The sequence below is a fragment of the Phocoena sinus genome, chromosome 5, assembly GCF_008692025.1.
Source record: "Phocoena sinus isolate mPhoSin1 chromosome 5, mPhoSin1.pri, whole genome shotgun sequence".
Lineage (NCBI taxonomy): Eukaryota > Metazoa > Chordata > Mammalia > Artiodactyla > Phocoenidae > Phocoena > Phocoena sinus.
The window spans coordinates 65,366,188-65,393,986 of record NC_045767.1 but is presented as its reverse complement, the minus strand read 5'-3'; the positions used below and the strand labels follow the sequence as shown (position 1 = coordinate 65,393,986).

The 27,799-nt window shown below is 37.1% G+C and overlaps 1 protein-coding gene and 1 non-coding gene across 5 annotated transcripts in view; one reads left to right on the top strand and one right to left on the bottom strand.

Moving 5' to 3' along the window:
* Window positions 1–27,799, bottom strand: part of UBE2K (ubiquitin conjugating enzyme E2 K) — a 79,572-nt gene that overhangs the window by 4,504 nt on the left and 47,269 nt on the right. For all 4 annotated transcript variants that reach the window (XM_032632478.1, XM_032632480.1, XM_032632477.1 and 1 more), the window contains 2 exons: window positions 19,651–19,733; window positions 1,348–1,447 (listed from right to left, as the gene is read on the bottom strand). In XM_032632478.1, the coding sequence (XP_032488369.1) occupies window positions 1,348–1,447; window positions 19,651–19,733 (183 nt within the window). The remainder of the gene's footprint in view (window positions 1–1,347; window positions 1,448–19,650; window positions 19,734–27,799) is intronic.
* On the top strand, window positions 26,231–26,356 carry LOC116754846. The gene has a single exon (XR_004350180.1). It is a non-coding gene; the product is annotated as a U6atac minor spliceosomal RNA (small nuclear RNA).

The window sequence follows — 27,799 nt, the reverse complement described above, 5'->3', positions numbered from 1 at the left end:
CCATGCAGTGTGGACAAGAAAAAAAACAAAAACGCAGGGCGGCAGAGTGGAGAAAGAAGAGAAACAACTGTAGGAAGTAGGAGGGAACAACCACAACTACGAAGATAGGAAAAGAGAACAGTATCTCAGAAGTCAAGAGAAGAAAAAATTTCTGGGTTAAAAAACAAAAATAACAGGGATTCCCTGGTGGTGCAGTGGTTTAGAGTCTGCCTGCCGATGCAGAGCACATGGGCTCGTGCCCCGGTCCGGGAAGATCCCACATGCCACGGAGCAGCTGGGCCCGTGAGCCATGGCTGCTGAGCCTGCGCGACCGGAGCCTGTGCTCCACAACGGGAGAGGCCACAAAGGTGAGAGGCCCGCATACCACAAAAAAATTAAAAAAACACACGAGGCTCAATAAATCCTACTGGTTTAGAGCAGGGGTCCCCAACCCCCAGGCTGAGGACCAGTACCGATCCTCGGCCTGTTAGGAACCGGTCCACGCAGCAGGAGGTGAGCAGCGAGCGAGCAAAGCTGCACCTGCCGCTCCCCATCGCTCGCATCACCGCCTGAACCATCTCCACCCCACCCCCCACCCTCCACCACCGGTCCGAAGAAAAATTGTCTTCAACGAAACCAGTCCCTGGTTACAAAATGGTTGGGAACCACTGGTTTAGAGTATGGGTTGGCAAACTTTCTTAAAGGACCAGAAAATAATTATTCAGGCTTTCAGACAATACTGTCTCTGTCATAATTATTCAATTCTGCCACTTGTAGCTGTAAACAAATGAGGGTGGCTATGTTCCAATAAAACATTATTTACATAAACAGTCAGTCTGGCAGTAATTTGCTAACCTCTGCCTTGGAAATCAAAGATCACAACTGAAAAATATTTATTCCTTTTGGCAATTACAAGGTTTTTGATAACCTTCACCATGCAACTACTCACTGCCACAGTTGGAGCTGATTAACATTATCATGAGGGAAGGATCATCACTGAATTAAGAGACAGATAAATGGATACACACATGATAAAGCACATAAAGTAAAATGTTAATCATAGAATCAAGATGGTAGGTAGATATGTGGGTATTCACTGTGTAATTCTTTCAACATTGTGTTTCTGAAAACTTCATAATATGTTAGGAAAAAAGCATCTACCATATAAACAAACTACTGTGTTAAAAAAAAAAATCACAAAATTAGGTTTTCACTATTACATCTGATACAATAATCTCACAGCAAGAAAGGAAACCATTTCCAAATTTACTTTCAATAGACGTATGCTTCTGTTCTGACCACTGCAAACCACTAAAGTAAACACTCATAGGTAAGTACAAGAAAGTCGTTCAAAAGCAGCTACCTTACCTGATTTGCTACTACTGCATCCTGTGGATCATCTGGTTCTGCAGCTGCCAGTAGTGCTTGCAATGACAATAATACCGTGCGGAGAGTCATTGCTGCTGCCCTGAAATTCAAAATAGGAAGATATCCTAGTTAAGAACACTTGGCATGACAAACCAAAATAGAGGTTTTCTGAATAAAACATGGAAACTACTGAAGCTAAAAATAATCTAGATTTTTATCTTAATCATATAATTAAGTCTTAGAAATTTGTAATTATATATCTGCCTACCTTTTTTTTTACAACAAATGAGTCATTCTATTTCTTAAGACACCTCAAATTGCCCTTAATTGGCTTAGTTTTTTTCGTATTGCCCGTGTTGTTGACATATCCTTCTGGTCAGCTTTATCTACTGACTTACTTTCTATCCATTTCTATAGACACAAACTAAAAATAAAGTGATAAAGTAACATGTGAAACTTCCTTTCTGTGCAATTCTAAAAACAAGATACCATCAAGCAAATATCCTTTATTTTCAAGAAAGCATAAAATTACTTGGAGGGCATTATGCTAAGTGATATGTCAGATAAAGAAAGACAAATACTATGTATGATAGCACTTAAATATGAAATCTAAAAAATAAAACTAGAGAATACAACAAAAAAGAAGCAGACTCACAGACAAAGACAACAAACTAGTGGTGAGCAGTGGGGAGAAAGAAGGAGGGAGAGGCAATATAGGGATGGGCTGTAAGAGGTACAAATTATCAACTATAAAATAAGCTACAAGGATATACTGTACAACATGGGAAATACAGCCAATACTTTATAATAATAATAAATATTATTTTATAAGTATAAATGGAATATAACCTTTAAAAATTGTGTATCACTATATTGTACACCTGTAACTTATAATACTGTATACCTGTAATTAACATAAAATTGTACACCTGTAACTTATATAATATTGTACAGCACCTATATACTTCAATAAAAAATGAAAGAAAATTAAAAAATCATTCTGAAAAGGGAAAATTTTTTGCTTCATATACATAATATTCATGCCTCTAAATGTGTTTATAAAGCAAATATTTATCTAGAAAATGGTATCTACCTAACCAAAAAGGACTCTTAGCATTTCTGTTAAAAAATTACTTGACCACTTAATATACAAATATTTCTGAATAGTGAAATAGCATAGTAGTGAACTATTTTAAAAGTTGAAGATTAGATCATATGGTTTTATTCTTCAATTTGTTAATATGGTGTATCACATTGATTGATTTGCATATATTGAAGAATCCTTGCATCCCTGGGATAAATCCCACTTGATCATGGTGTATGATCCTTTTAATGTGTTGTTGGATTCTGTTTGCTAGTATTTTGTTGAGGATTTCTGCATCTATGTTCATCAGTGATATTGGTCTGTAATTTTCTTTTTTTGTAGTATCTTTGTCTGGTTTTGGTATCAGGGTGATGGTGGCCTCATAGAATGAGTTTGGGTGTGTTCCTTCCTCGGCAACGTTTTGGCAGGTTTGAGAAGGATGGGTGTTGGCTCTGCTCTAAATGTTTGATAGAATTCACCTGTGAAGCCATCTGGTCATAGACTTTTGTTGGAATATTTTTTTTTTTTTTTTTTTTTTGCGGTACGCGGACCTCTCACTGCTGTGGCCTCTCCCGTTGCCGAGCACAGGCTCCAGACAGGCAGGCTCAGCGAACATGGCTCACAGGCCCAGCGACTCCGCAGCATGTGGGATCTTCCCAGACCGGGGCATGAACCCGTGTCCCCAGCACTGGCAGGTGGACTCTCAACCACTGCTCCACTAGGGAAGCCCTGCTGGAAGATTTTTAATCACAATTTCATTACTTGTGATTGTTCTGTTCATATTTTCTATTTATTCCTGGTTCAGTCTTGGAAGATGATACCTTTCTAAGAATTTGTCCATTTCTTCCAGGTTGTCCATTTTATTGGCATAGAGTTGCTTGTAGTAGTCTCTTAGGATGCTTTGTATTTCTGCGGTGTCTCTTGTAACTTCTCCTTTTTCATTTCTAATTTTATTGATTTGAGTCCTCTCCCTCTTTTTCTTGATGAGTCTGGCTAAAGGTTCAGCAATTTTGTTTATCTTCTCAAAGAACCAGCTTTTAGTTTTATTGATCTTTGCTAATGTTTTCTTTGTTTCTATATCATTAATTTCTGCTCTGATCTTTACGATTTCTTCCCTTCTGCTAACTTTGGGTTTTTTGTTCTTCTTTCTCTAGTTCCTTTAGATGTAAGGTTAGATTGTTTGAGATTTTTCTTGTCTCTTGAGGTAGGCTTGTACTGCTATAAACTTCCCTCTTAGAACTGCTTTTGCTGCATCCCACAGGTTTTGTATTGTTGTGTTTTCATTGTAATTTGTCTCCAGGTATTTTTTGATTTCCTCTTTGATGTCTTTACTGATCTCTTGGTAATTTAGTAACATATTGTTTAGCCTCCATTTGTTTGTGTTTTTTACACTTTTTTCCCCTATAAATGATTTCTAATCTCATAGCATTGTCGTCAGAAAAGATGCTTGATATGATTTCAATTTTCTTAAATTTACTGAGGCTTGATTTGTGACTCAAGATGTGATCTATCCTGGAGAATGTTCCGTGTGCACTTGAGAAGAAAGTACAGTCTGCTGCTTTTGGATGGAATGTCCTATAAATATCAATTAAATCTATCTGGTCTATTGTGTCATTTAACTGATATAAATATCAATTAAATCTATCCGCTTCTATTGTGTTTCCTTATTAATTTTCTGTTTCGATGATTTCTCCATTGGTGAAAGTGAGGTGTTAAATTCCCCCACTATTACTGCGCTACTGTTGATTTCCTCTTTTATAGCTGTTAGTGGTTGCCTTATGTACTGAAGTGCTCCTATTTTGGGTGCATATATGTTTACAATTGTTAAATATTCTTCTTGAATCGATCCCTTCATCGTTATGTAGTGCCCTTCCTTATCTCTTGTAACATTCTTTACTTTAAAGTCTATTTTACCTGATATGAGTATTGCCACTCCAGCTTTCTTTTGATTTCCATTTGCATGGAACATCTTTTTCCATTCCCTTACTTTCAGTCTGTATGTGTCCTTAGGTCTGAAGTGGGTCTCTATTTATAGACAGCATATATTTGGGTCTTGTTTTTGTATCCATTCAGCAAGTCTGTGTCTTTTGGTTGGAGCATTTAATCCATTCACGTTTAAGCTAATTATCGATGTGTATGTTCCTATTACCATTCTGTTGATTGTTATGTGTTTTTTTTGTTTTTCTTTGCAGTACGTGGGCCTCTCACTGTTGTGGCCTCTCCCGTTGCAGAACACAGGCTGCGGGTGCGCAGGCCTAGCGGCCACGGCTCACAAGCCTAGCCGCTCCACGGCATGTGGGATCTTCCCGGACCGGGTCACGAACCCGTGTCCCCTGCATCGGCAGGTGGACTCTCAACCATTGCGCCACCAGGGAAGACCATGGGTTTGTTTTTGTAGGTCCTTTTCTACTCGCGTTTCCCACTTAGAGAAGTTCCTTTAGCATTTGTTGCAGAGCTGCTTTAGTGGTGCTGAATTCTCTTAGCTTTTGCTTGTCTGTAAAGCTTCTGATTTCTCTGTCCAATATGAATGAGATACTTGCTGGGTAGAGTAACCTTGGTTGTAGATTATTCCCTTTCATCACTTTAAATATATCATGGCACTCCCTTCTGGCTTGTAGAGTTTCTACTGAGAAATCAGCTGTTAACCTTATGGGAGTTCCCTTGTATGTTATTTGCGGTTTTTCCCTTGTTGCTTTTAATAATTTTTCTTTGCCTTTAATTTTTGTCAATTTGATTACTGTGTGTCTTGGTGTGTTTCTCCTTGGGTTTATCCTGCTTGGGACTCTGCGTTTCCTGGACTGGGTGGCTATTTCCTTTCCCATGTTAGGGAAGTTTTCGACCGTAATCTCTTCAAATACTTTCTCGGATCCTTTCTCTCTCTCTTCTCCTCTGGGACCCGTATGATCAGAATGCTGTTGTGTTTAATGTTGTCCCAGAGGTCTCTTAGGCTGTCTTCATTTCTTTCCATTCTTTTTTCTTTATTCTGTTCTGCAGCAGTGAATTCCACTATTCTGTCTTCCAGGTCACTTATCTGTTCTTCTGCCTGTTATTCTGCTATTGATTCCTTCTAATGTAGTTTTCATTTCAGTTACTGTGTTGTTCATTTCTGTTTGTTTGTTCTTTAATTCTTCTAGGTCTTTGTTAAACATTTCTTGCATCTTCTCGATCTTTGCCTCCATTCTTTATGAGGTCCTGGATCATCTTCACTCTCATTACTCTGAATTCTTTTTCTGGAATTGCCTATCTCCACTTCATTTAGTTGTTTTTCTGGGGTTTTATCTTGTTCCTTCATCTGGTACAAAGTCCTCTGCCTTTTCATTTTGTGTATCTTTTTGTGAATGTGGTTTCCTTCCACAGGCTGCAGAATTGTAGTTCTTCTTGCTTCTGCTAAATGTTGAAGATTACTAAAGAACATGCCCATTTTCACCACACAAATTAGGCAGTCTTTTTGAACTGGATTCCTCATTTTAACCACAGAACAGAGAAAATTACTAAGTATTTTCTCAATTTCCCCAAGGATAGTATATAAATAGTACCATCCTGGATGCTTAGGAAGAAACTTAATTTATTATCAACAACAAATGTCTTAAGGAATGCGCTTTCTTCAACCGGTAGCAGCAACATCACTTGGGAACTTCTACAAAATGAAAATTCTTAGCCCTGTCCCAGACCTACTGAATCAGAAACTCTGGGGTGGCTTAACAGATACTCCAAGTGATTCTGATGCAAACTAATTTTTGAGAAATACTACTTCAGTGCATTACAGCTTAAAGCGAATTGAGAAAGGCTGTTCTAAACCAATATAATTAAACCAGTATCACAAACATGTCTATATTTTATCTACTAGAGAAAAATTACAATACAAATGATTCTTAATCTAAAATGCTATCAGAATTGTCATTTATATTAAATTCCAGAAAATGCAAAATAATCTATAGTGACAGCAGATCAGTGGTTGCTGGGGAATGGGGGAGCAGGAAGGGTGGGAAGGAGCACTTACAAAGGGACACTCACTAGGAAACTTTTGTATATGTTGGTTATGTTCGCTATCTTGATTTGTGATAGCTTCATGGAGGTATCTGTGCATTTATCAAATTGTGCATTTTTTTTTTTTTTTGCGGTATGCAGGCCTCTCACTGTTGTGGCCTCTCCCGTTGTGGAGCACAGGCTCCGGACGTGCAGGCTCAGCAGCCATGGCTCACGGGCCCAGCCGCTCCGCGGCATGTGGGATCTTCCCGGACCGGGGCACGAACCCGTGTCCCCTGCATCGGCAGGCGGACTCTCAACCACTGCGCCACCAGGGAAGCCCTCAAATTGTGCATTTTTAATGTGTGCAGTTTAAGATAAATCACACCTCAAAAAGCATTTTTTAAAGTTGTGTTTAAAAAAACAAAGCTATCAGAATAAAAAATTTTATTGATCAACTCATCCTTTTAGAGAAGCTACAGAAATAGGAAAAACTTTGGTTATGATGTTTTAAAATTAGGTGAAATGCTAAACTAGCATTGAAAAGAAAATAAAATTTTAAAAACTTTTTAAACCACTACATAGTTATATAAATTGGAAATTTTTTTTTTTTTTTTTGGCTGCACTGCATGGCACATGGGATCTTAGTTCCCCGACCAGTGATCAAACCTGTACCCCCTGGATTGGAAACATGGAGTCTTAACCACTGGACTGCCAAGGCAGTCCTGTGTAATGGAAATTTCTAATTCTGAAACAGGGCTGGGAAAATAGAAATTATTTTTCTAGACTAAATTTCCTAAGAGTGTGCACAACTTATTTTCAACCAAAAGTTTTAAAATCTTTAGAATGGACAATATTCTTTTAAGACAATAATCAAAGCATAAAATTCCAAATTTAGTCCTTAAATGTTAATTCTTGTTCTACCATTCATTATCACTATTAACAAGATGAAATCTTTCTTAATTACTTACTTACTCTAACTTCATTTTGTATTTGGGTAATTGTACAGAGAATGTTTAAAGGCACATGCACATCAAGAGCTGCCCAGATATATCACCTTGAAGCTGACTTAAACCACTCAAAAAAGGACAAAAGTACAAAATATCACAGAAATAGGATATACAAAGCCGGCTACTCTAATATCCCAGTGGAATTAAGCATCCTGATTTAGAAATCTTTTATTTTTTTTGGCCACACCACGCAGCAGGTGGGATCTTAGTTCCCCAACCACAGATCGAACCCATGCCCCCTGCATTGGGACCACTGGGCCACAAGGGAAGTTCCGCAATTTAGAAATCTATAAAAATACTTTAAACAAAATATTAAGTTATATAATGTTTAACTGATCCCACATGATGCGTGGCATGGCCAAGAGAATAAATAAATAAAATAAAATTATTTCAAGGAAATGTATCTGAATATGGAAGAAAAATCTTCAAAGAGTATTTAATTGTATATACTAAAACAACTATTAAACTCAATAATTTTTATTTACAATAAAAACAAATATGTTTACAACTCAACAAGGCAATAAACATTATTCTTTACAACTTAATGAGCTCTACTATTTACGATAGCCAGAACATGGAAGCAACCTAAGTGTCCATCCACAGATGAATGGATAAAGATGTGGCACATATATACAATGGAATATTACTCAGCCATAAAAAGAAATGAAATTGAGTTATCTGTAGTGAGGTGGGTGGACCTAGAGTCTGTCATACAGAGTGAAGTAAGTCAGAAAGAGAAAAACAAATACTGTATGCTATCACATATATATGGAATCTAAAAAAAAAAAAAAGGTTCTAAAGAACCTAGGGGCAGGACAGGCATAAAAACGCAGACATAGAGAATGGACTTGAGGACACTGGGAGGGGGAAGTGTAAGCTGGGACAAAGTGAGAGAGTGGGATGGACATATATAAACTACCAAATGTAAAATAGATAGCTAGGGCCCTGAACCAAGATGGCGGAATAGAAGGATGTGCTCTCTCTCTTGTGAGAACACCAGAACCACAACTAGCTGCTTGACAATCATCGACAGGAAGACACGGAACTCACCATAAAAGATACCCCACATCTAAAGACAAAGGAAAAGCCACAAAGGGACAGTAGGAGGGGCGCAAGCACAGTAAAATCAAATCCCATAACTGCTGGGTGGGTGACTCACAGACTGGAGAACACTTATACCACAGAAGTCCACCCACTGGAGTGAAGGTTCTGAGCCCCACGTCAGGCTTCCAAACCTGGGGTTCCAGCAACGGGAGGAGGAATTCCTAGAGAATCAGACTTTGAAGGCTAGTGGGATTTGATTGCAGGACTTCGACAGGACCAGGGGAAACGGAGACTCCACGCTTGGAGGGCACACACAAAGTGCTGTGTGCATCGGGACCCAGGGGAAGGAGCAGTGATCCCAGGGGATACTGAACCAGACCTACCTGCTAGTGCTGAAGAGTCTCCTACAGAGGCCGGGGCGGGGGAGGGAGGGTGGTGGCTGTGGTTCAACGAGGGGACAAGGACATTGGCAGCATAAGTTCTGGAAAGCACTCCTTGGCCTGAGCCCTCCCAGAGTCCACCATTAGCCCCACCAAAGAGCCTGGGTAGGCTCCAGTGTTGGGTTGCCTCAGGCCAAACACCAACAGGGAAGGAGCCCAGCCCCACCCATCAGCAGTCAAGCAGACTAAACATTTACTGCGCTCTGCCCACCAGAGCAACAGTCAGCTCTACCAACCAACAGTCCCTCCCATCAGGAAACTTGCACAAGCCTCTAAGATAGCCTCATCCACCACAGGGCAGACAGCAGAAGCAAGAACTACAATCCTGCAGCCTGTGGAACAAAAACCACATTCACAGAAAGATAGACAAGATGAAAAGGCAGAGGGCTATGTACCAGATGAAGGAACAAGATAAAAACCCAGAAAAACAACTAAATGAAGGGGAGATAGGCAACCTTCCAGAAAGAGAAATCAGAATAATGATAGTGAAGATCATACAGGTCATCAGAAAAAGAATGGAGGCAAAGATCGAGAAGATGCAAGAAATGTTTAACAAAGACCTAGAAGAATTAAAGAACAAACAAACAGAGATGAAAAATAAAATAACTGAAATGAAAACTACATTAGAAGGAATCAATAGCAGAATAACAGGCAGAAGAACGGGTAAGTGACCTGGAAAACAGAATGATGGAATTCACTGCTGCGGAACAGAATAAAGAAAAAAGAATGAAAAGAAATGAAGACAGCCTAAGAGATCTCAGGGACAACATTAAACACAACAACACTTGCATTATAGGGGTCCCAGAAGGAGAAAAGAGAAAGAAAGGACCAGAGAAAACATCTGAAGAGATTATAGTCGAAAACTTCCCTAACATAGGAAAGCAAATAGCCAGCCAAGTCCAGGAAGCACAGAGAGTCCCATACAGGATAAACCAAAGGAGAAACACGCCAAGACACATATTAAGCAAACTGGCAAAAATTAAAGACAAAGAAAAATTATTGAAAGCAGCAAGGGAAAAACGACAAATAACATACAACGGAACTCCCATAAGGTAAACAGCTGATTTCTCAGCAGAAACAATACAAGCCAGAAGGGAGTGGCATGATATACTTAAAGTGATGAAAGGGAAGAACTGACAACCAAGATTACTCTACCCAGCAAGGATCTCATTCAGATTCGATGGAGAAATCACAAAAGCTTTATAGACAAGCAAAAGCTAAGAGAATTCAGCACTACCAAACCAGCTCTACAACAAATGCTAAAGGAACCTCTCTAAGTGGGAAACACAAAAGAAAAGGACCTACAAAAACGAACCCAGAACAATTAAGAAAATGGTCATAGGAACATGCATATCGATGATTACCTTAAACATGAATGGATTAAATGCTCCAACCAAAAGACACAGGCTTCCTGAATGGATACAAAAACAAGACCAATATATACGCTGTCTACAAGAGACCCACTTCAGACCTAGGGACACATTCAGACTGAAAGTGAGGGGATGGAAAAAGATATTCCATGCAAATGGAAATCAAAAGAAAGCTGGAGTAGCAATACTCATATAAGATAAAATAGACTTTAAAATAAAGAATGTTACAAGAGACAAGGAAGGACACTACATAATGATCAAGGGATCAATCCAAGAAGATATAATAATTATATATAGACCCAACATAGGAGCACCTCGATACATAAAGCAACTGCTAACAGCTACAAAAGAGGAAATCAACAGTAACACAATAATAGTGGGGGACTTTAACACCTCACTTACACCAATGGACACATCATCCAAACAGAAAATTAATACAGAAACAAAAGCTTTAAATGACACAACAGACCAGATAGATTTAATCGATATTTATAGGACATGCCATCCAAGAACAGCAGATTACACTTTCTTCTCAAGTGCGCATGGAACACTCTCCAGAACAGATCACATCTTGGGTCACAAATCAAACTTCAGTAAATTTAAAACTCTGAAATCATATCAACCATCTTTTCGGACCACAACGCTATGAGACTAGAAATGAATTACAGGGAAAAAACCATTAAAAAAACACAAACACATGGAGGCTAAACTATACGTTACTACATAACCAAGAGATCACTGAAGACATCAAAAGAGGAAATCAAAAATACCTAGAGACAAGTGACAATGAAAACATGACGATCCAAAACCTATGGGATTCAGCAAAAGCAGTTCTAAGAGGGAAGTTTATAGCTACTCAAGCCTACCGAAAGAGACAAGAAAAATCTCAAATAAACAATCTAAACTTACACCTAAAGGAACTAGAGAACAAAGAACAAACAAAACCCAAAGTTAGCAGAAGGAAAGAAATCATAAAGATCAGAGCAGAAATAAATGAAATAGAAACAAAGAAAATAATAGCAAAGATTAATAAAACTAAAACCTGGCTCTTTGAGAAGATAAACAAAATTGACAAACCATTAGCCAGACTCATCAAGAAAAAGAGGAAGAGGACTCAAATCAATAAAATTAGAAATGAAAAAGGAGAAGTTACAACAGACACCGCAGAAATACAAAGCATCCTAAGAGGCTACTACAAGCAACTCTATGCCAATAAAATGGACAACCTGGAAGAAATGGACAAATTCTTAGAAAGGTATCATCTTCCAAGACTGAACCAGGAATAAATAGAAAATATGAACAGAACAATCTCAAGTAATGAAATTGAAACTGTGATTAAAAATCTTCTAACAAAACAAAGTCCAGGGCTAGATGGCTTCATAACACGTGAATTCTATCAAACATTTAGAGCACAGCCAACACCCATCCTTCTCAAACTCTTCCAAAACATTGCGGAGGAAGGAACATTCCCAAACTTACTCTATGAGGCCACCATCACCCTGATACCAAAACCAGACAAAGATACTACAAAAAAAGAAAATTACAGAGCAATAACACTGATGAATACAGATGCAAAAATCCTCAACAAAATACTAGCAAACAGAATCCAACAACACATTAAAAGGATCATAAACCATGATCAAGTGGGATTTATCCCAGGGATGCAAGGATTCTTCAGTATATGCAAATCAATCAATGTGATACACCATATTAACAAACTGAAGGAGAAAAACCATATGATCATCTCAATAGATGCAGAAAAGCTTTTGACAAAATTCAACACCCATTTATGAGTTAAAAAAAAAAAAAAAAAAAAAAAAAAAAAAAAAAAAAAAAAAAACTCTTCAGAAAGTGGGCATAGAGGGAACCTACCTCAACATAATAAAGGCCATATAAAATAAACCCACAGCAAACATCATTCTCCTTGGTGAAAAACTGAAAGCATTTCCTCTAAGATCAGGAATAAGACAAGGATGTCCACTCTCACCACCATTATTCAACATAGTTTTGGAAGTCCTAGCCGTGGCAATCAGAAAAGAAAAAGAAATACAAATTGGAAAAGAAGAAGTAAAACTGTCACTGTTTGCAGATGACATGATACTATACATAGAGAATCCTAAAGATGCCACCAGAAAACTACTAGAGCTAATCAATGAATCTGGTAAAATTGCAGGATACAAAATTAATGCACAGAAATCTCTTACATTCCTATACACTAATGATGAAAAATCTGAAAGAGAAATTAAGGAAACACTCCCATTTACCACTGCAGCAAAAAGAATAAAATACCTAGCAATAAACCTACCTAGGGAGACAAAAGACCTGTATGCAGAAAACTATAAGACACTGATGAAAGAAATTAAAGATGATACCAACAGATGGAGAGATATACCATGTTCTTGGATTGGAAGAATCAATATTGTGAAAATGACTATACTACCCAAAGCAATCTACAGATTCAATCCAATCCCTATTAAATTACCAATGGCATTTTTTACGAACTAGAACAAAAATCTTAAAATCTGTATGGAGGCACAAAACACCCCGAACAGCCAAAGCAGTCGAGGGAAAAAAACAGAGCGGTAGGAATCAGACTCCCTGATTTCAGACTATACTACAAAGCTATAGTAATCAAGACAGTATGGTACTGGCACAAAAACAGCAACAAAGATCAATGCAACAAGACAGAAAGCCCAGAGATAAACCCACGCACCTATGGTCAACTAATCTATGACAAAGGAGGCCAGGATATACAATGGAGAAAAGACAGTCTCTTCAATAAGTGGTGCTGGGAAAACTGGACAGCTACATGTAAAACAATGAAATTAGAACACTCCCTCACACCATACACAAAAATAAACTCAAAATGGATTCGAGACCTAAATGTAAGACCGGGCACCATCAAATTCTTAGAGAAAAACATAGGAAGAACACTCTGACATAAATCACAGTAAGATCCTTTCTGATCCACCTCCTAGAGTAAAGGAAATAAAAACAAAAATAAACAAATGGGACCTAATGAAACTTCAAAGCTTTTGCACAGCAAAGGAAACCATAAACAAGACCAAAAGACAACCCTCAGAATGGGAGAAAATATTTGCAAACAAATCAACGGACAAAGGATTAATCTCCAAAATATATAAACAGCTCATGCACCTCAAGATTAAAAAAAAAAACAACCCAATCCAAAAATGGGCAGAAGACCTAAACAGACATTTCTCCAAAGAAGACCTACAGATGGCCAAGAAGCACATGAAAAGCTGCTCAATATCACTAATTATTAGAGAAATGCAAATCAAAACTACAATGAGGTATCACCTCACACCAGTCTGAATGGGCATCATCAGAAAATCTACAAACAAATGCTGTAGAAGGTGTGGAGAAAAGGAAACCCTCTTGCACTGCTGGTGGGAATGTAAATTGATACAGCCACTATGGAGAACAGTATGGAGGTTCCTTATAAAACTAAAAATAGAATTACCATATGATCCAGCAATCCCACTAGTGGGCATATACCCTAGGACAACCATAATTCAAAAAGACGCATGCACCCCAGCGTTCATTGCAGCACTATTTACAATAGCCAGGTCATGGAAGCAACCTAAATGCCCATCGACAGACGAATGAATAAGGAAGATGTGGTACATATATACAATGGAATATTACTCAGTCATAAAAAGGAACGAAATTGGGTCATTTGTTGAGACATGGGTGGATCTAGAGACTGTCATACAGAGTGAAGTCAGAAAGAGAAAAACAAATATCGTATATTAACGCATGTATGTGGAACCTAGAAAAACAGTACAGATGAACCGGTTTGCAGGGCAGAAGTTGAGACACAGATGTAGAGAACAATCGTATGGACACCAAGGGGGGGATGCCGCGGAGGGGTGGGGATGGTGGTGTGATGAATTGGGCAATTGGTATTGACATGTATACACTGATATGTATAAAATTGATGACTAAGAAGAACCTGCTGTATAGAAAAATAAAATTAAATTTTAAAATTAAAAAAAAGAAAAGCACTGGCACAAGGAGAGAAAATAATATTCTTCTTCAACAGTAAAAAAAAAATTAAAAAAGAAAAAGGAGGAAGCTCCCAATTTCTCCTAACATTATCATTTTTTCTTAATTTGCCAAAAATGTTGGATACATGTATATCTATAACTGATTCAGTTTGCTGTACACCTGAAATACAACATTGTAAATCAACTATACTCCAAGAAATTAAAACATAAATAAATTAATTAAATTAAATAGATAGCTAGTGCAAAGCAGCCACATAGCACAGGGAGATCAGCTCAGTGCTTTGTGATCACCTAGAGGGGTGGGATAGGGAGGGTGGGAGGGAGACGCAAGAGGGAGGAGATATGGGGATATATGTATATGTACAGCTACTTCACTCTGTTATAAAGCAGAAACTATCACACCACTGTGTAAAGAAATTATACTCTAATAAAGATGCTAAAATAAATAAATAAATAAAGCTACTATGATAGGAAAAACAAACAACAACTTAATGAGCTCTCAGAAGAGTGAAGGTGGACCTTTGCCATGCCTTATATATAAAAACTAACTCAACACAGGGAACTATACTCAATATCTTATAATAACTTTTAATGGAAAAGAATCATAAAAAGAATATATATATACATATATATGTATAACTGAATCACTTTGCTGTGCACTTGAAACTAACACTACATTGTAAATTAACTATTCTTCAATGTTTAAAAATATCAGAAAAAAAATTAACTCAAAATGGATGAAAGACCTAAACGTAAGACTAATTTTTTGCAGGGGGGCTGCACCGCATGGCTTGTGGGATCTTATTTCCCCAACCAGGGCCCCGGCAGTGAAGGCACTGAGTTCTAACCACTGGACCTCTAGGGAATTCCTAAGACTAAACTTATTATAAAACTCTTAGTAGAAAACATAGGGTGAAAGGTCCACGACACAGCAGTTGGCCATGATTTCTTGGATATCAAAGGACAGGCAACAAAAGAGAAAAATAGAGAAACTGGTCTATAACTACATCAAAATTAAAAACTCCTGTGCAAAGAAAAAGAAAAAATTTTTTAAATCTTCCTAGGCAGAGAATACAGTCAATAGAGTGAAAGTCAATAGAGGAAAAGAATAGAATACAGTCACAGAATGGGGAGAAAATATTTACAAATCATAGATCTGACAAGGGAGTTAATACCTGAAATATATAAAGAACTCCTTCAACTCAACAACAAAAAACAAACCTGACCAAGAAAGGACTTAAAACAAGCATTTCTCCAAAGATGATATACCAGTAGCCGATAAGCACATGAAAAGATGCTTAACATCACTAATCATTAGGAAAATGTAAATGAAACAATGAGATACCACCTCACATCCATTAGGACAGCTACTGTCAAAAAAACAGAAAATAACGGTGGCAAGGATGTGGAGTAATTGGAATCCTGTGCACTGTTGGTGGGAATGCAAAGGGACAGCTTATTCTCAAAACTGAAGGAAAAATCTAGAGCTGTAACTTTAGATTCAATTCGTAACAATCTCAATGAGCAAAGTTTTAAGTCTTCTGTATGCTTGAAAACTTTCATAATAAATGCAAGGGAGGTATTCATAAACCATTAAGAATTAATTAGCTAAAAAGAAACCTAATTGAAAAGGTTTTAAAAGCTGAACACAAGACCAATGGCAAACAATAACAATGTTTTCATAATTAGCTGTAATAAAATTAACATTAAAACAAAACTTATTCTTTTGACCGTAAATACTATAGAAACTATAACATCTTTGATGGTATAAAGAAATGTGTACATTTTTTGACTGTTCTACATAAATTTTAAAATCTAAACTTGGTAATGTGAAAAAATATACAAACAAAAATACAACTTTCTATTCCATTTATTTTGCTTTTCACAAACTGATTAAATTCATACATTAATATTTTTAGCATTTAATGTATAATATTAGCATAAATCTATTAAAAACAAATCCTAAAAGGCAAACAGAAGTATGAAATTTCAAAATGTGTTAGCTAATTTTAATTAATCAGTGGATACAAATAAGTGAGTATTTTATAAATCTATCTTCAGTAAATTAATTTTGCTCAGATCTCAAAAATCAGTAAGCACAGTTAATATGGCTAATATTCATTCATATGGATAGGTGGGGCCTTTAATATGTAGAGTAAGCACCAAATTGTGTGTATTGTTGACTAACTTGTCTGTTAAGGATCTTCCAGAAAATCATTAATAAATAATCTATGTTCATTCGAAACACTGAATGCTACTTAAAAATAACGGCAGCTTTTTTGTTATATTTTTTTGTTAAGGTATAATCAGAGTAAAATGCTTGACAGCTAGATGAATTTTTATATATGTATACACCCGTGGTAACCACCAGCTAGATCAAAATACATAGTACTTCCAGCACTCAGAAAGCCTCACTCTTGCCCCTGTTATTCACGACCCTACCTACCCACCACTGTCCTAGTTTTTATCACCCAAAATTAGCCTGACTCATGTTGAATTTCATAAAATGAAATCATACAGTATGTACTCCTTTGTGTCTGGTTGTTGCCACTCAACATGTCTATGAGAATCATCCATGTTGTTTGTGTCAACATGCCTTTTTTTTTTTTTAAACTGCTATGTAGTGTTCCACTGCATGATTATAGCATTATATATCCATTCTCTTGTTTACAGACATTTGGGTGACTTGCAGTTTGAATAAGTCTGCTATGAATATTCTTGTACAAGTCTTTTGGTGGACATATGCACTCATTTCTCTCGGATTTCTCTTGGATATATACCTAGGAGTAGAACTGCTGTGCCAATAGTGAAGGTGTATACTTATTTAGCTTTGGCAGATACTGCTGGTTGAGTGGCTGAACCACATTCTTACCAGCAATGCATGAGAACCATTTACAAGTGTTACCTAATTGTGATGTGAATTTGCATTTCCCTGATGACTAATGGTGCTGAGTGCAGCTTATCAACCATACAGATATTCTCTTAATGCCCGTTCGTGTCTCTTGGAAGAGCAGTATCAATGAGTGCAATTTTTACGTGTTGCCATTTTCTTCCCCAGGTAAACAGACACCTTTAGTCATAAGAGGTGTCCCAGAAAAACATAATATGGTTTCCACACAGGGTAAGTTACAAAGTTAAGAAATAACCCATACTAACATAAGTTGTTAAATATTAAAGGTAAATCACCATCCACATGTATTAATAAAGACCAAGGTTAACAAACTGTTTTCTAAGATAACTGTTCCAAATTAGCCTTAACATTGACATTTAGATATCCACTGAATGTCAATTTACTTCAATAAAGGGTGGGGGGGCGGCTGACAAACCCATGGATATCCAATCTCACCTATTTTATCTGATGTCTCTGATATCTTTTAGTATTTCAATAATATAGATATGAAAAGACTAAATTCAGCTATTTGACCTGCCTTAGGAAATGGGAATAGCTGATAAAAAGTGTTCTGATACAAAATTTCAAGTTCTCTATATACACCATAATCTTTCAACTATTTATAGGAAGATAATCAGAAGTGGTAGTACTGCTGGTTTAACTCTGAGCAAAAAGAGAAGACAGTGGAAAATTTTAGTGTGGAGTTTTGTTTTCAAAGGGGTGGAGGTTTCATTCCGTCTGCTGAGAATAGCCTGAGTAAAGTCAGAAGCAGAAGGACAGGCTACTGTAACCATCCAGGCAAGAGGCAATGCAACTTTGGACCAAGGTAGTAGTAATGAACTGCTGCTAAAATGTTGGCAGTTTCAACAACAGGATTTGCAGATTTCTCTGGTATAAAGGTACCAGAGAAAGAACAAGAATCACGATGAACTTTTGGCCTTAGGAACTGCAAGGATGTAGCTGCCAAAACTAACATGGGGAAGAAGTAAATTTTGGGCTGAGGAAATAGTTCAGTTTCCAACATGTTTAAGTTTGAGCTGTCCATTAAATATTCAAGTATAGATGTTAAACAGGCAGCAGGACATGAGTCTAGAGTTCAGAAAATGTGAGTTGCAAGTATATAAACGGTGAAGTTATGAAATCAGATGAGCTCACCAAGGAAATGAGTATAGATGGAAAAAAGCAGACTTAGCCCTGAGGTATTCTCATGTACAAAGCTCCAGATGAGGGAGGAACTAGTTGAGAAGTCTAGGAGTGGGAAAAGGAAGGGGAGAACAGAAGAACTGATGTCCTAGAAACCAAGTGAAAAAAAGGACAATGTCTCTAATACTGCAAATTTTCATTAATATCACTGAACAACAGAGCTATAAGGGGTCTTCGAGATGACTTTATAGATAAAAACATGGAGGCACAGAAATTCAATAAATTATGAAGTCACAAATCAAAAGAATGACAGAAGATAAAGTTAGGTCTAGTCCACAATGTTCAATGTTTAACAGTATGGAATACAGATCAAGAAACTGGATCCCAAGAGATGATCTACTGAGGGAGAGGCTTTACTCAGGTGTGCTATTAGAATGGAAAAACAAAACAAAACCAGCAACTCTTGTCTGTTTATCCAATTACTAAATATACCAAGTGACCCATATGCTAAATGCTGTCATCCTGTTTCAGCTTATTCAGGTTCATTTCTTTCCCTTTCTTAACAAATCAAACACATAACTTATTGTTTTCTTCTACCCCAATGTCTTTTTATATCTCGTCTTGGTTGTTCAATCCATACTGTTAGAATATGCCAGGCTCTAATCTAAGAGAAATACATAAAACAACTCATTTACTCTTCTCAACAGCCCTATGAAATAGGTATTAACCCCCAATTTTTTCCAATAAGGAAACGAAGGCAAAAGACCAGGTAATTTACTCAAGACCACAAAAATGAGTAAATTGCAGAGCCACGATTTTAACTTAGTGGTTAAACACTATACTGCCAAGATAAAATCATACAAAACATGTGAAAGCACTGTACAAATGACGATACCACCTACAAAGGTACTTCTTAGAATCTTAGAACCTTAATCGCACTCAATTAACACGTTTTAACGTTTTTGTTGTCTACGTTCCATCCAAGTCAGAGCTGATCACAATACTTAAATTATTTTAGTCTTTCACAAATATCTTTCTGAGACAGCAAAAAATCAAATTTACCAAAACGACAAATAAAATCCAAGATTTTTCAAGATGGAAAGCTAGCATCTGACATTACCTAATAAATCACTATTTAAATATGGATTCCAATTTCAACTGTAACATATTTTCTCTTATGTACTTAAGAGACTTCATCTACTTTTAAAATTATTGCCAGATAAAAGTATAATATATGCTTATGTTTTGAGGCAAGTACACATTTAACACTCTAAACAGTCTTAGAATTCATATGAGAGAGGGTTGAAGGTGAATTCAAAATCTCTTACCATTGATCTTTCAGGATATCCAAACAAATAGCCCCTGTGACGGAACTAATATTAGGATGCCATATTTTAGTGATAAACCGGACCTAGAATATAAAGCACATTTGAGTTTTAAAGTACAGAAGTAAAACATATATAGTTTAAGTAGAACTATAAGAAAATGAAATCCTCGAGCTAAAAAAAATGCTCATACTTGCATCATTTTGCCTAAGTGAAGGGAAGGGTGTAGGAGACAAAGCATTCAGTGAGCCAAATGCTATCAATGACATACATTCTTTTTAAACCTTTTAATAAATGCTCAAAGAAACCCAACAATTAACTAGGTGTTTATAAATTACCTAGCATAGTGTTAGATGCTATGAGAAATTTAACATGGACTAAGATCCATTCAGGTAGATAAAGTAGTACAGAAAATCAAAATATAGATAGTAAATGGCAATTTTTCTAGAGTGAAGGGTGTAGAATAGGTTTGAAGGAAAAAGTAAGCAAAATCAGTACATGGAAACAGAAGTAGAAAGTGACTATAAGACTACTCCTGATTTTTTTGTAGCACTTTTTTTCTTAAATACTTTAAAAAAATTTTTGACAAATATTTAAAGGCCTACTATTATTTGCCAGGCACTGAGGCTCAGAGTTTAAGAAATTTACCCAATATCAAGTAAGTAGTTTGCAACAGAAGATACAAACTCACACAATCTAATTTCAGATTCTGAGTGTACTTATTTAAGCATGAAAGAATAAGAAATCAACGGTGTGAAAATGCTAACTCTATCACATCACCTTGAAATGAAATCTACTTCATCAGCTCTTACTTATGAGCTTTTGGAGGAGGAACAGGAGGAGGAGGAGGAGGAAAAGGAGGAAAAGGAGGAGAAGGAGGAGGAGGAGGAGGAGGAGGAGGAGGAGGAGGAGGATTATACCTGACACATATATATGATAGTCATCTAGGTCAAAATTCTTTAACATTTAACAGATTAATTACTATGAACCAAGCTATGTTCTAGTACCTTGCAAAAATTAACTCATCAATATATGCTCTGTGATGAATTGGGAGACTGGGATTGACATTATACACTAATATGTATAAAATGGATAACTATTAAGAACCGACTATATAAAAAATAAAATTCAAAAAATATATATGCTCCAAATGTAAGCTATTTATGAAAAGAAGCTAAAAGAATTATCATGCTTCCACTTCTTTCCCTGTGACTTGTCTATACTATCTGTTCTTAATTCCTCACATATTCACTCACTAACTCACAAGCCATCTGAAAAAGCACTTCCATTCACCAATGACTTCAAAACACTTAAAACTAATGGAGACTTTCCACTCCTTGATCCTTTTTAATTCTTAAAATAACCTTACTGCTTTCCATGATATCTACTTCTTTCCATCCACAGAACACCATGTCTTTAAAGGAGACTATCATTCTTCACCTGGGTTACTGAACAGTTTATGACTTTACTGCCTTCAGTTTCCTTCCCTCCAATCCACACTGAAACTAGAGAGCCCTTTAAAACAAACCTGATTCATGTCACACTATTCTACTTAAGGCCCTTTAACGACTTCTCATTCCGTTTATGTAAGCCCACACCATTAAACTGATTCTAGCCTCGCTCTCAAATCTCACATCTACCCTACATTCAATTCAAGTGCTCAACAAGTCATATTTTTTTTTTTAATTTTTTTTTGGACTCAGGGTCTTCATACATTTCTTCTTTCAATAACACACCTTGATATCCTCTTCTCCTGGCTAACTCCTACTTATCATTTAAGTTTCAGCTTCCATAATCACTTCTTCCTGACCTGTCCCATAGCACCCTGTACTTTCTCCTGTGTCACAGTACTTGATCACACTTCTATCATCTCTTTCTTATTTGCCTGGTCTTCTCTAAAATGCATGGTGTCTATCCTGCTTAGTAGAGCATTCCAAGCATCTAAAGTGCCTCACACTGAATGAATGTGCAATAATATTTATTATATATATACTTTTTTGGTTTGTTTGTTTTAATATTTTGGCGACGCCAAATAGCATGTGGCACCTTAGTTCCCCGACCAGGGATTGAACCGTGCCCCCTGCACTGGAAATGCAGAGTCTTAACCACTGGACCACCAGGGAAGTCCTGAGGAAAACAGAATTTTAAATTACTACTGAAGATGTCAGAAGGTTTACAATTTAGGCAGATGATCTAAGGATGTGTGAATTGTTCTTGCTTTTTAAAGAAGAATCTTCAATACATGATTCTCTGAAGACTCTACATGAAAAACAAATATGTGTATATGCAGGACCAAGGAAATTATTAAACTATTTCTATGCAGGACCAAGGAAATTATTAAACTATTTCTTTGTACTACAATCTACAGTTAGAAATAAATAACTTTGAATTTGCAGATAATCTAATAAAGAAATTAATTTTCAAGAGGCCACTCCATTATCTACCAGTACAGATGTAAGTAACTGTTCTATAAGTAGTTCTTTGTGTGGTTTTGCACTCTTTTATCTATTCCTCTCTTTGTCATTCTTTATCATCAACTATCTCCTTTCTTAGATTTTTCACTTCTTTCTCAACTCTTAATATTACCAATGGTAACCACATATACCCCATCATTCTATGCTCAATTCATATCCATTGTATTCATCACATTCTCCCAGAGTACTACCATCCCTGACCTATAGCAACAAAAATGTACAAAGAACTTGGAAGGGATGAAGTATAAAAGTAACAATACAAAGACATTTATTATGACCTACTTGAGTCATACTTGACTCAAATATGAGATGGTTTACAGTACTAAAATACTTATATGAATAACAATTCAAGTTTCCTTATTTTCACAAATGAAACTAATCTAGCACGTCTGGGTAACTTGACAACACTCATTAGCTTTGAGGAGCACTCAAAGAATTTAGAAACAAAAATCTTAACACTATGTACACAGTGCTACCAGACTGAAATAAAGGAAGGGGACGATTCTTAGGTATTTATATTGGTACACCATCCTCAGTAATCTTATCTCCTCCCACAGGATGCAACCTATATTTATGCACTCTTTAGTTCAACAAATATTTTACCTTCCACCTCATGGTAGATGTGAGCTCTATTTCCATCAGGAATTTCCAGTTTCAAGCTTGGAACTCAAGGAAGTTACAATATTAAACCTGCTTTAACTAACTTATTGTACAAAAGAAAATGCTATTTTATTTTAAATATGCATGTGCAGAAAGGAAGACTCACTGAAGGCTATTAGCATTGGTATTTATACTCAACTTCATATATAAAAGTACTTATAACACAAAGGAAAAAGAGGAAAATTCACAACCTAATCTCCAATAGTAAGTTCGACAAATCACTGAGCTAGAGTATTCCTAATTTAATGGAGTTTTCATTCGTAGAATATTATTACAACTTACTTTAAAAATAAAGTATGCGGCCAACAAACACATGAAAGAATGCTCAACATCATTAATCATTAGAGAAATGCAAATCAAAACTACCATGAGATATCATCTCACACCAGTCAGAATGGCCATCATCAAAAAATCTAGAAACAATAAATGCTGGAGAGGGTGTGGAGAAAAGGGAACACTCTTGCACTGCTGGTGGGAATGTGAATTGGTTCAGCCACTATGGAGAACAGTATGGAGGTTCCTTAAAAAACTACAAATAGAACTATCATATGACCCAGCAATCCCACTACTGGGCATATACCCTGAGAAAACCAAAATTCAAAAAGAGTCATGTACCAAAATGTTCATTGTAGCTCTATTTACAATAGCCCAGAGATGGAAACAACCTAAGTGCCCATCATCGGATGAATGGATGAAGAAGATGTGGCACATATATACAATGGAATATTACTCAGCCATAAAAAGAAACGAAATTGAGCTATTTGTAATGAGGTGGATAGACCTAGAGTCTGTCATACAGAGTGAAGTAAGTCAGAAAGAGAGAGACAAATACCGTATGCTAATACATATATATGGAATTTAAGAAAAAAAAATGTCAGGAAGAACCTAGGGGTAAGACAGGAATAAAGATGCAGACCTACTGGAGAACAGACTTGAGGATATGGGGAGTGGGAAGGGTGAGCTGTAACAGGACGAGAGAGAGTCATGGACATATACACACTAACAAACGTAGTAAGGTAGATAGCTAGTGGGAAGCAGCCGCATGGCACAGGGATATATTGGCTCGGTGCTTTGTGACAGCCTGGAGGGGTGGGATAGGAAGGGTGGGAGGGAGGGAGACGCAAGAGGGAAGAGATATGGGGACACATGTATATGTATAACTGATTCACTTTGTTATAAAGCAGAAACTAACACACCATTGTAAAGCAATTATACCTCAATAAAGATGTTAAAAATAAATAAATAAAGTATGCGGGCTTCCCTGGTGGTGCAGTGGTTAAGAATCTGCCTGCCAATGCAGGGGACATGGGTTCGAGCCCTGGTCCGGAAAGATCCCACATGCTGCGGAGCAACTAAGCCTGTGCACCACAACTACTGAGCCTGCGCTCTAGAGCCCGCGAGCCACAGCTACTGAGCCCACGTGCCTAGAGTCCATGCTCTGCAACAAGAGAAGCCACCACAATGAGAAACCCATGCACCACAATGAAGAGTAGCCCCCACTCGCCACAACTAGAGAAAGCCCGCGTGCAGCAACAAAGACCCAATGAAGCCAAAAATAAATAAATAAAATAAAATAAATTTTATAAATAAAGTATGCATTGAATCAAACTTCTTCTATCCTATACTCAGCTGATTCAAAGATACATCTTCTCTGTTCAGAAGTTAAACCTTCTGCTCTTCAGGTCAACAGTTTATTGCAGAGTAATAAAAAATACTCTGTAACCATGTTAAGATAAAACAATGTAAGTTTTCAACTGGGTGCAATTTTAGCTGCACAGTAGTGAGAACATGACAGTTAACGTCAATACTTTTACCTCAGAAGGCTTAAAATTAAACCTGAGGCTACATATTAAACATATGCGAACATAATTATACAAGAAATTTACACAAATATTCCCCACTCTTTCCATCATTATCTACCAAACAGTCAAAATTCAAATCTAATATAGTAAATATCTAGAACTTATTTATCAACATTAATTAGCATCTACTCCAAAAGCTTACGGCCATAAATGGGAGGAGTACCATATTTAAAAGAATACTAAATTCCAAGTATAACTAACTGGTAGAAGCCAGAGGGAGACAAATGTGGGTTGACTGAAGGAAGACCTTTCTAAATCTTGAAGTTACTTCAACATGGTATGGCTGGAATTAAGACAGTAGTGGCCTGAAGAGCAACATGAACTAGTAGCAAAAACATCAGACAGACCTCAGTTCTTATGTTTTTAGTCCATTTTTCTTGCTTTTCTGAAAAAGGTGGGAGGAGGAAGTGTTAATAAAATAGTGATTTCAAAGATTAAATGAAATAATGTATCAAGTGCCTAAGACAGAACCAGAACTATGCAATCACTTTTGATTTACATTTATAGACTACAGAGGGAAATAAACATTTTATTGAGACAATAATTTGCCCCCCTTTAAAGTGCACAACTTCATGGTGGTTAGTACATTCACAGTTGTGCAACCATCACCAAAATCTAATTTTTGACCATTTCAACACCTCAAAAAGAAACTACAGGGACTTCCCCGGGGGTCCAGTGGTTAAGACTCCACACTCCCAATGCAGGGAGCCCAGGTCTGACCCCCGGTCAGGGAACTAGATCCTGCAAGCCGCAACTAAGACCCGGCGCAGCAAAATAATTATTTATTTATTTATTTTAAAAACAACAACAACAACTGGGCTTCCCTGGTGGTGCAGTGGTTAAGAATCCACCTGCCAATGCAGGGGGCACGGGTTTGAGCCCTGGTCCGGGAAGATCCCACATGTCGTGGAGCAACTAAGCCTGTGCGCCACAGCTACTGAGCCCGTGTGCTAGAACTACTGAAGCCCACACACCTAGAGCCCGTGCTCCACAACAAAAGAAGCCACCGCAATGAGAAGCCCGTGCACCACAATGAAGAGTAGCCCCCGCTCACTGCAACTACAGAAAGCCTGCTCACAGCAACGAAGATCCAACACAGCGAAAAAATGAATAAATAAATAAAATAAAATTAAAATAAACGAATTGTATTTCTATAAACTGTAAATAAACAATTTGAAAATGAATTAATTTTTTAAAAAAAGAAACTACGTAACCAACAGCAGTCACTCCCCATTCCTCCACACTCCTCCAGCCCTAGGCAACTACCAGTCTACTTTTTTTTCACTGTGATTTGCCTCTTCTAATGTTCATATAAATGAAATTATACAATGTGTGGCTTTTTGTGCCTGGCTTTTTCATTTAGCGTGATGTTTTGAAAGTTCATCTATTTTGTAGCACATATCAGCACTTTTATAACCAAATGTGGTATGGATATACCACATTTAATTTTTCCATTCAGTTGATGGACATTTAGAGCACTTCCATTTTTTGGCAGTTATGAATAGTGCTGGTATGAACATTTGTGTGCAAGTTGTGTGGACATGTTTTCGTTTCTATTGAGTAGATATCTAGAAGTAGAACTGCTATGTGTTGTATGAAAGGAGAGAAGGTTAGCACTGCCCTCGACAAGGATGGAAGAAGCTCTGGGGCCTGACAACATGCATATGGTTAAGGCACTGACACCTACTTTGTGGCATCTAACCTTTTTTTTTTTTCAATAAAAAATAAATTTAAAAAAGAAATAAGTGTTGTAGAAGTAGAACTGCTAGGTCATAAGGTAACTCTACGTTTACCATTTTGACCAAAATATTTTTCAAAGCCAGCTCCAACACTTTACATTCCTACCAGTAATGTATGAGAATTTCAAATTAAAGAGGAAATTTAAGCATCAATGCTACTGTATTTTACAACGTTGCAGAGGGAAGCCAACAGACTACTTCAAGAAGGGCCTCTTAGGGTGGTAGTCACTGGTTAATGCTAGCTAATATTTACAGCATGCTTAGTCTGTGCAGGCACTGTTCTAAGTATTGTATTTCACTGAATCTCAGGTACCATCAATTATTCAATACACCGTTATTTTATGTACCTTGAGAAAGAAAAAAACTCTGCCAATTAAGTTATAACATCTCATCCACTGAAAGATATATCCTGATTTCAGAGATGTTAAAAATATGAAAAAATATTTCATAGAATTATTGAAATATTGTTTTTTAAATGGACTACTCTTTTACTCTTCATAATCCTTTCAAAGGATTTTACAAATGAGGAAACACACAGTGGTTAGATAGCTTGCCTAAAATCAAGAAGCCAGTTAAATGCCAGAAGTAAGATTTGAACTGTGGTTGATTATTTTTGTTCTTGGTAGAGTCATATTGACCGTTTCAGAGATTTTGCCCTTATTCCTTCCTCATTAGAAACAAGAAGTAGAGCACAGTGGGCCTTATAGGATCTAGTTTCTATTTAACCTCTAAGCCTCAGTTCCCTCGTTCATTAAGACTGTTATGAAGACTTTCAGGAAAGGCATATAAAATTCCTAGCACAAAACAAGTGACAACTGCTACTATCATTATTTAATAGTAAAAATATAGTGGTTGAGAGCTTTCTCTCTTGAGATCTTTTCTTTCTTCCCTCATTTCCATTAAAATTTTTTTAGGCTTTGAGGTCATCCTTATCTCGAAACATTTTAAAATCCTCTTTTCTTAAATTTACAGTATTCTATAATTAAAGTAACCTCAAGTGACTACTACTCATTCTAATGATAACACTGACAACCAAGATTACCTAGTGGAGGGTAACTAGGGTAAGGATGAAAATTAAGTCACAAATGTAAGATGAAAGCTTAATAGTGGTCATCTCCAAATGGTCATACTGGAAAAAAAAGAAATGTTCTTTTAATTCTTCACTATTCAAATTTCTACAATAGGGGCTTCCCTAGTGGCGCAGTGGTTAAGAATCCGCCTGCCAATGCAGGGGACACAGGTTCAAGCCCTGGTCCGGGAAGATCCCACATGCCACGGAGCACCTAAGCCCATGCACCACAACTACTGAGGCTGCGCTCTGGGGCCCACGAGCCACAACTACTGAAGCCCGTGCACCCAGAGCCCATGCTCCGCAACAAGAGAAGCCACCACAGTGGGAAGCCCATGCGCCACAACG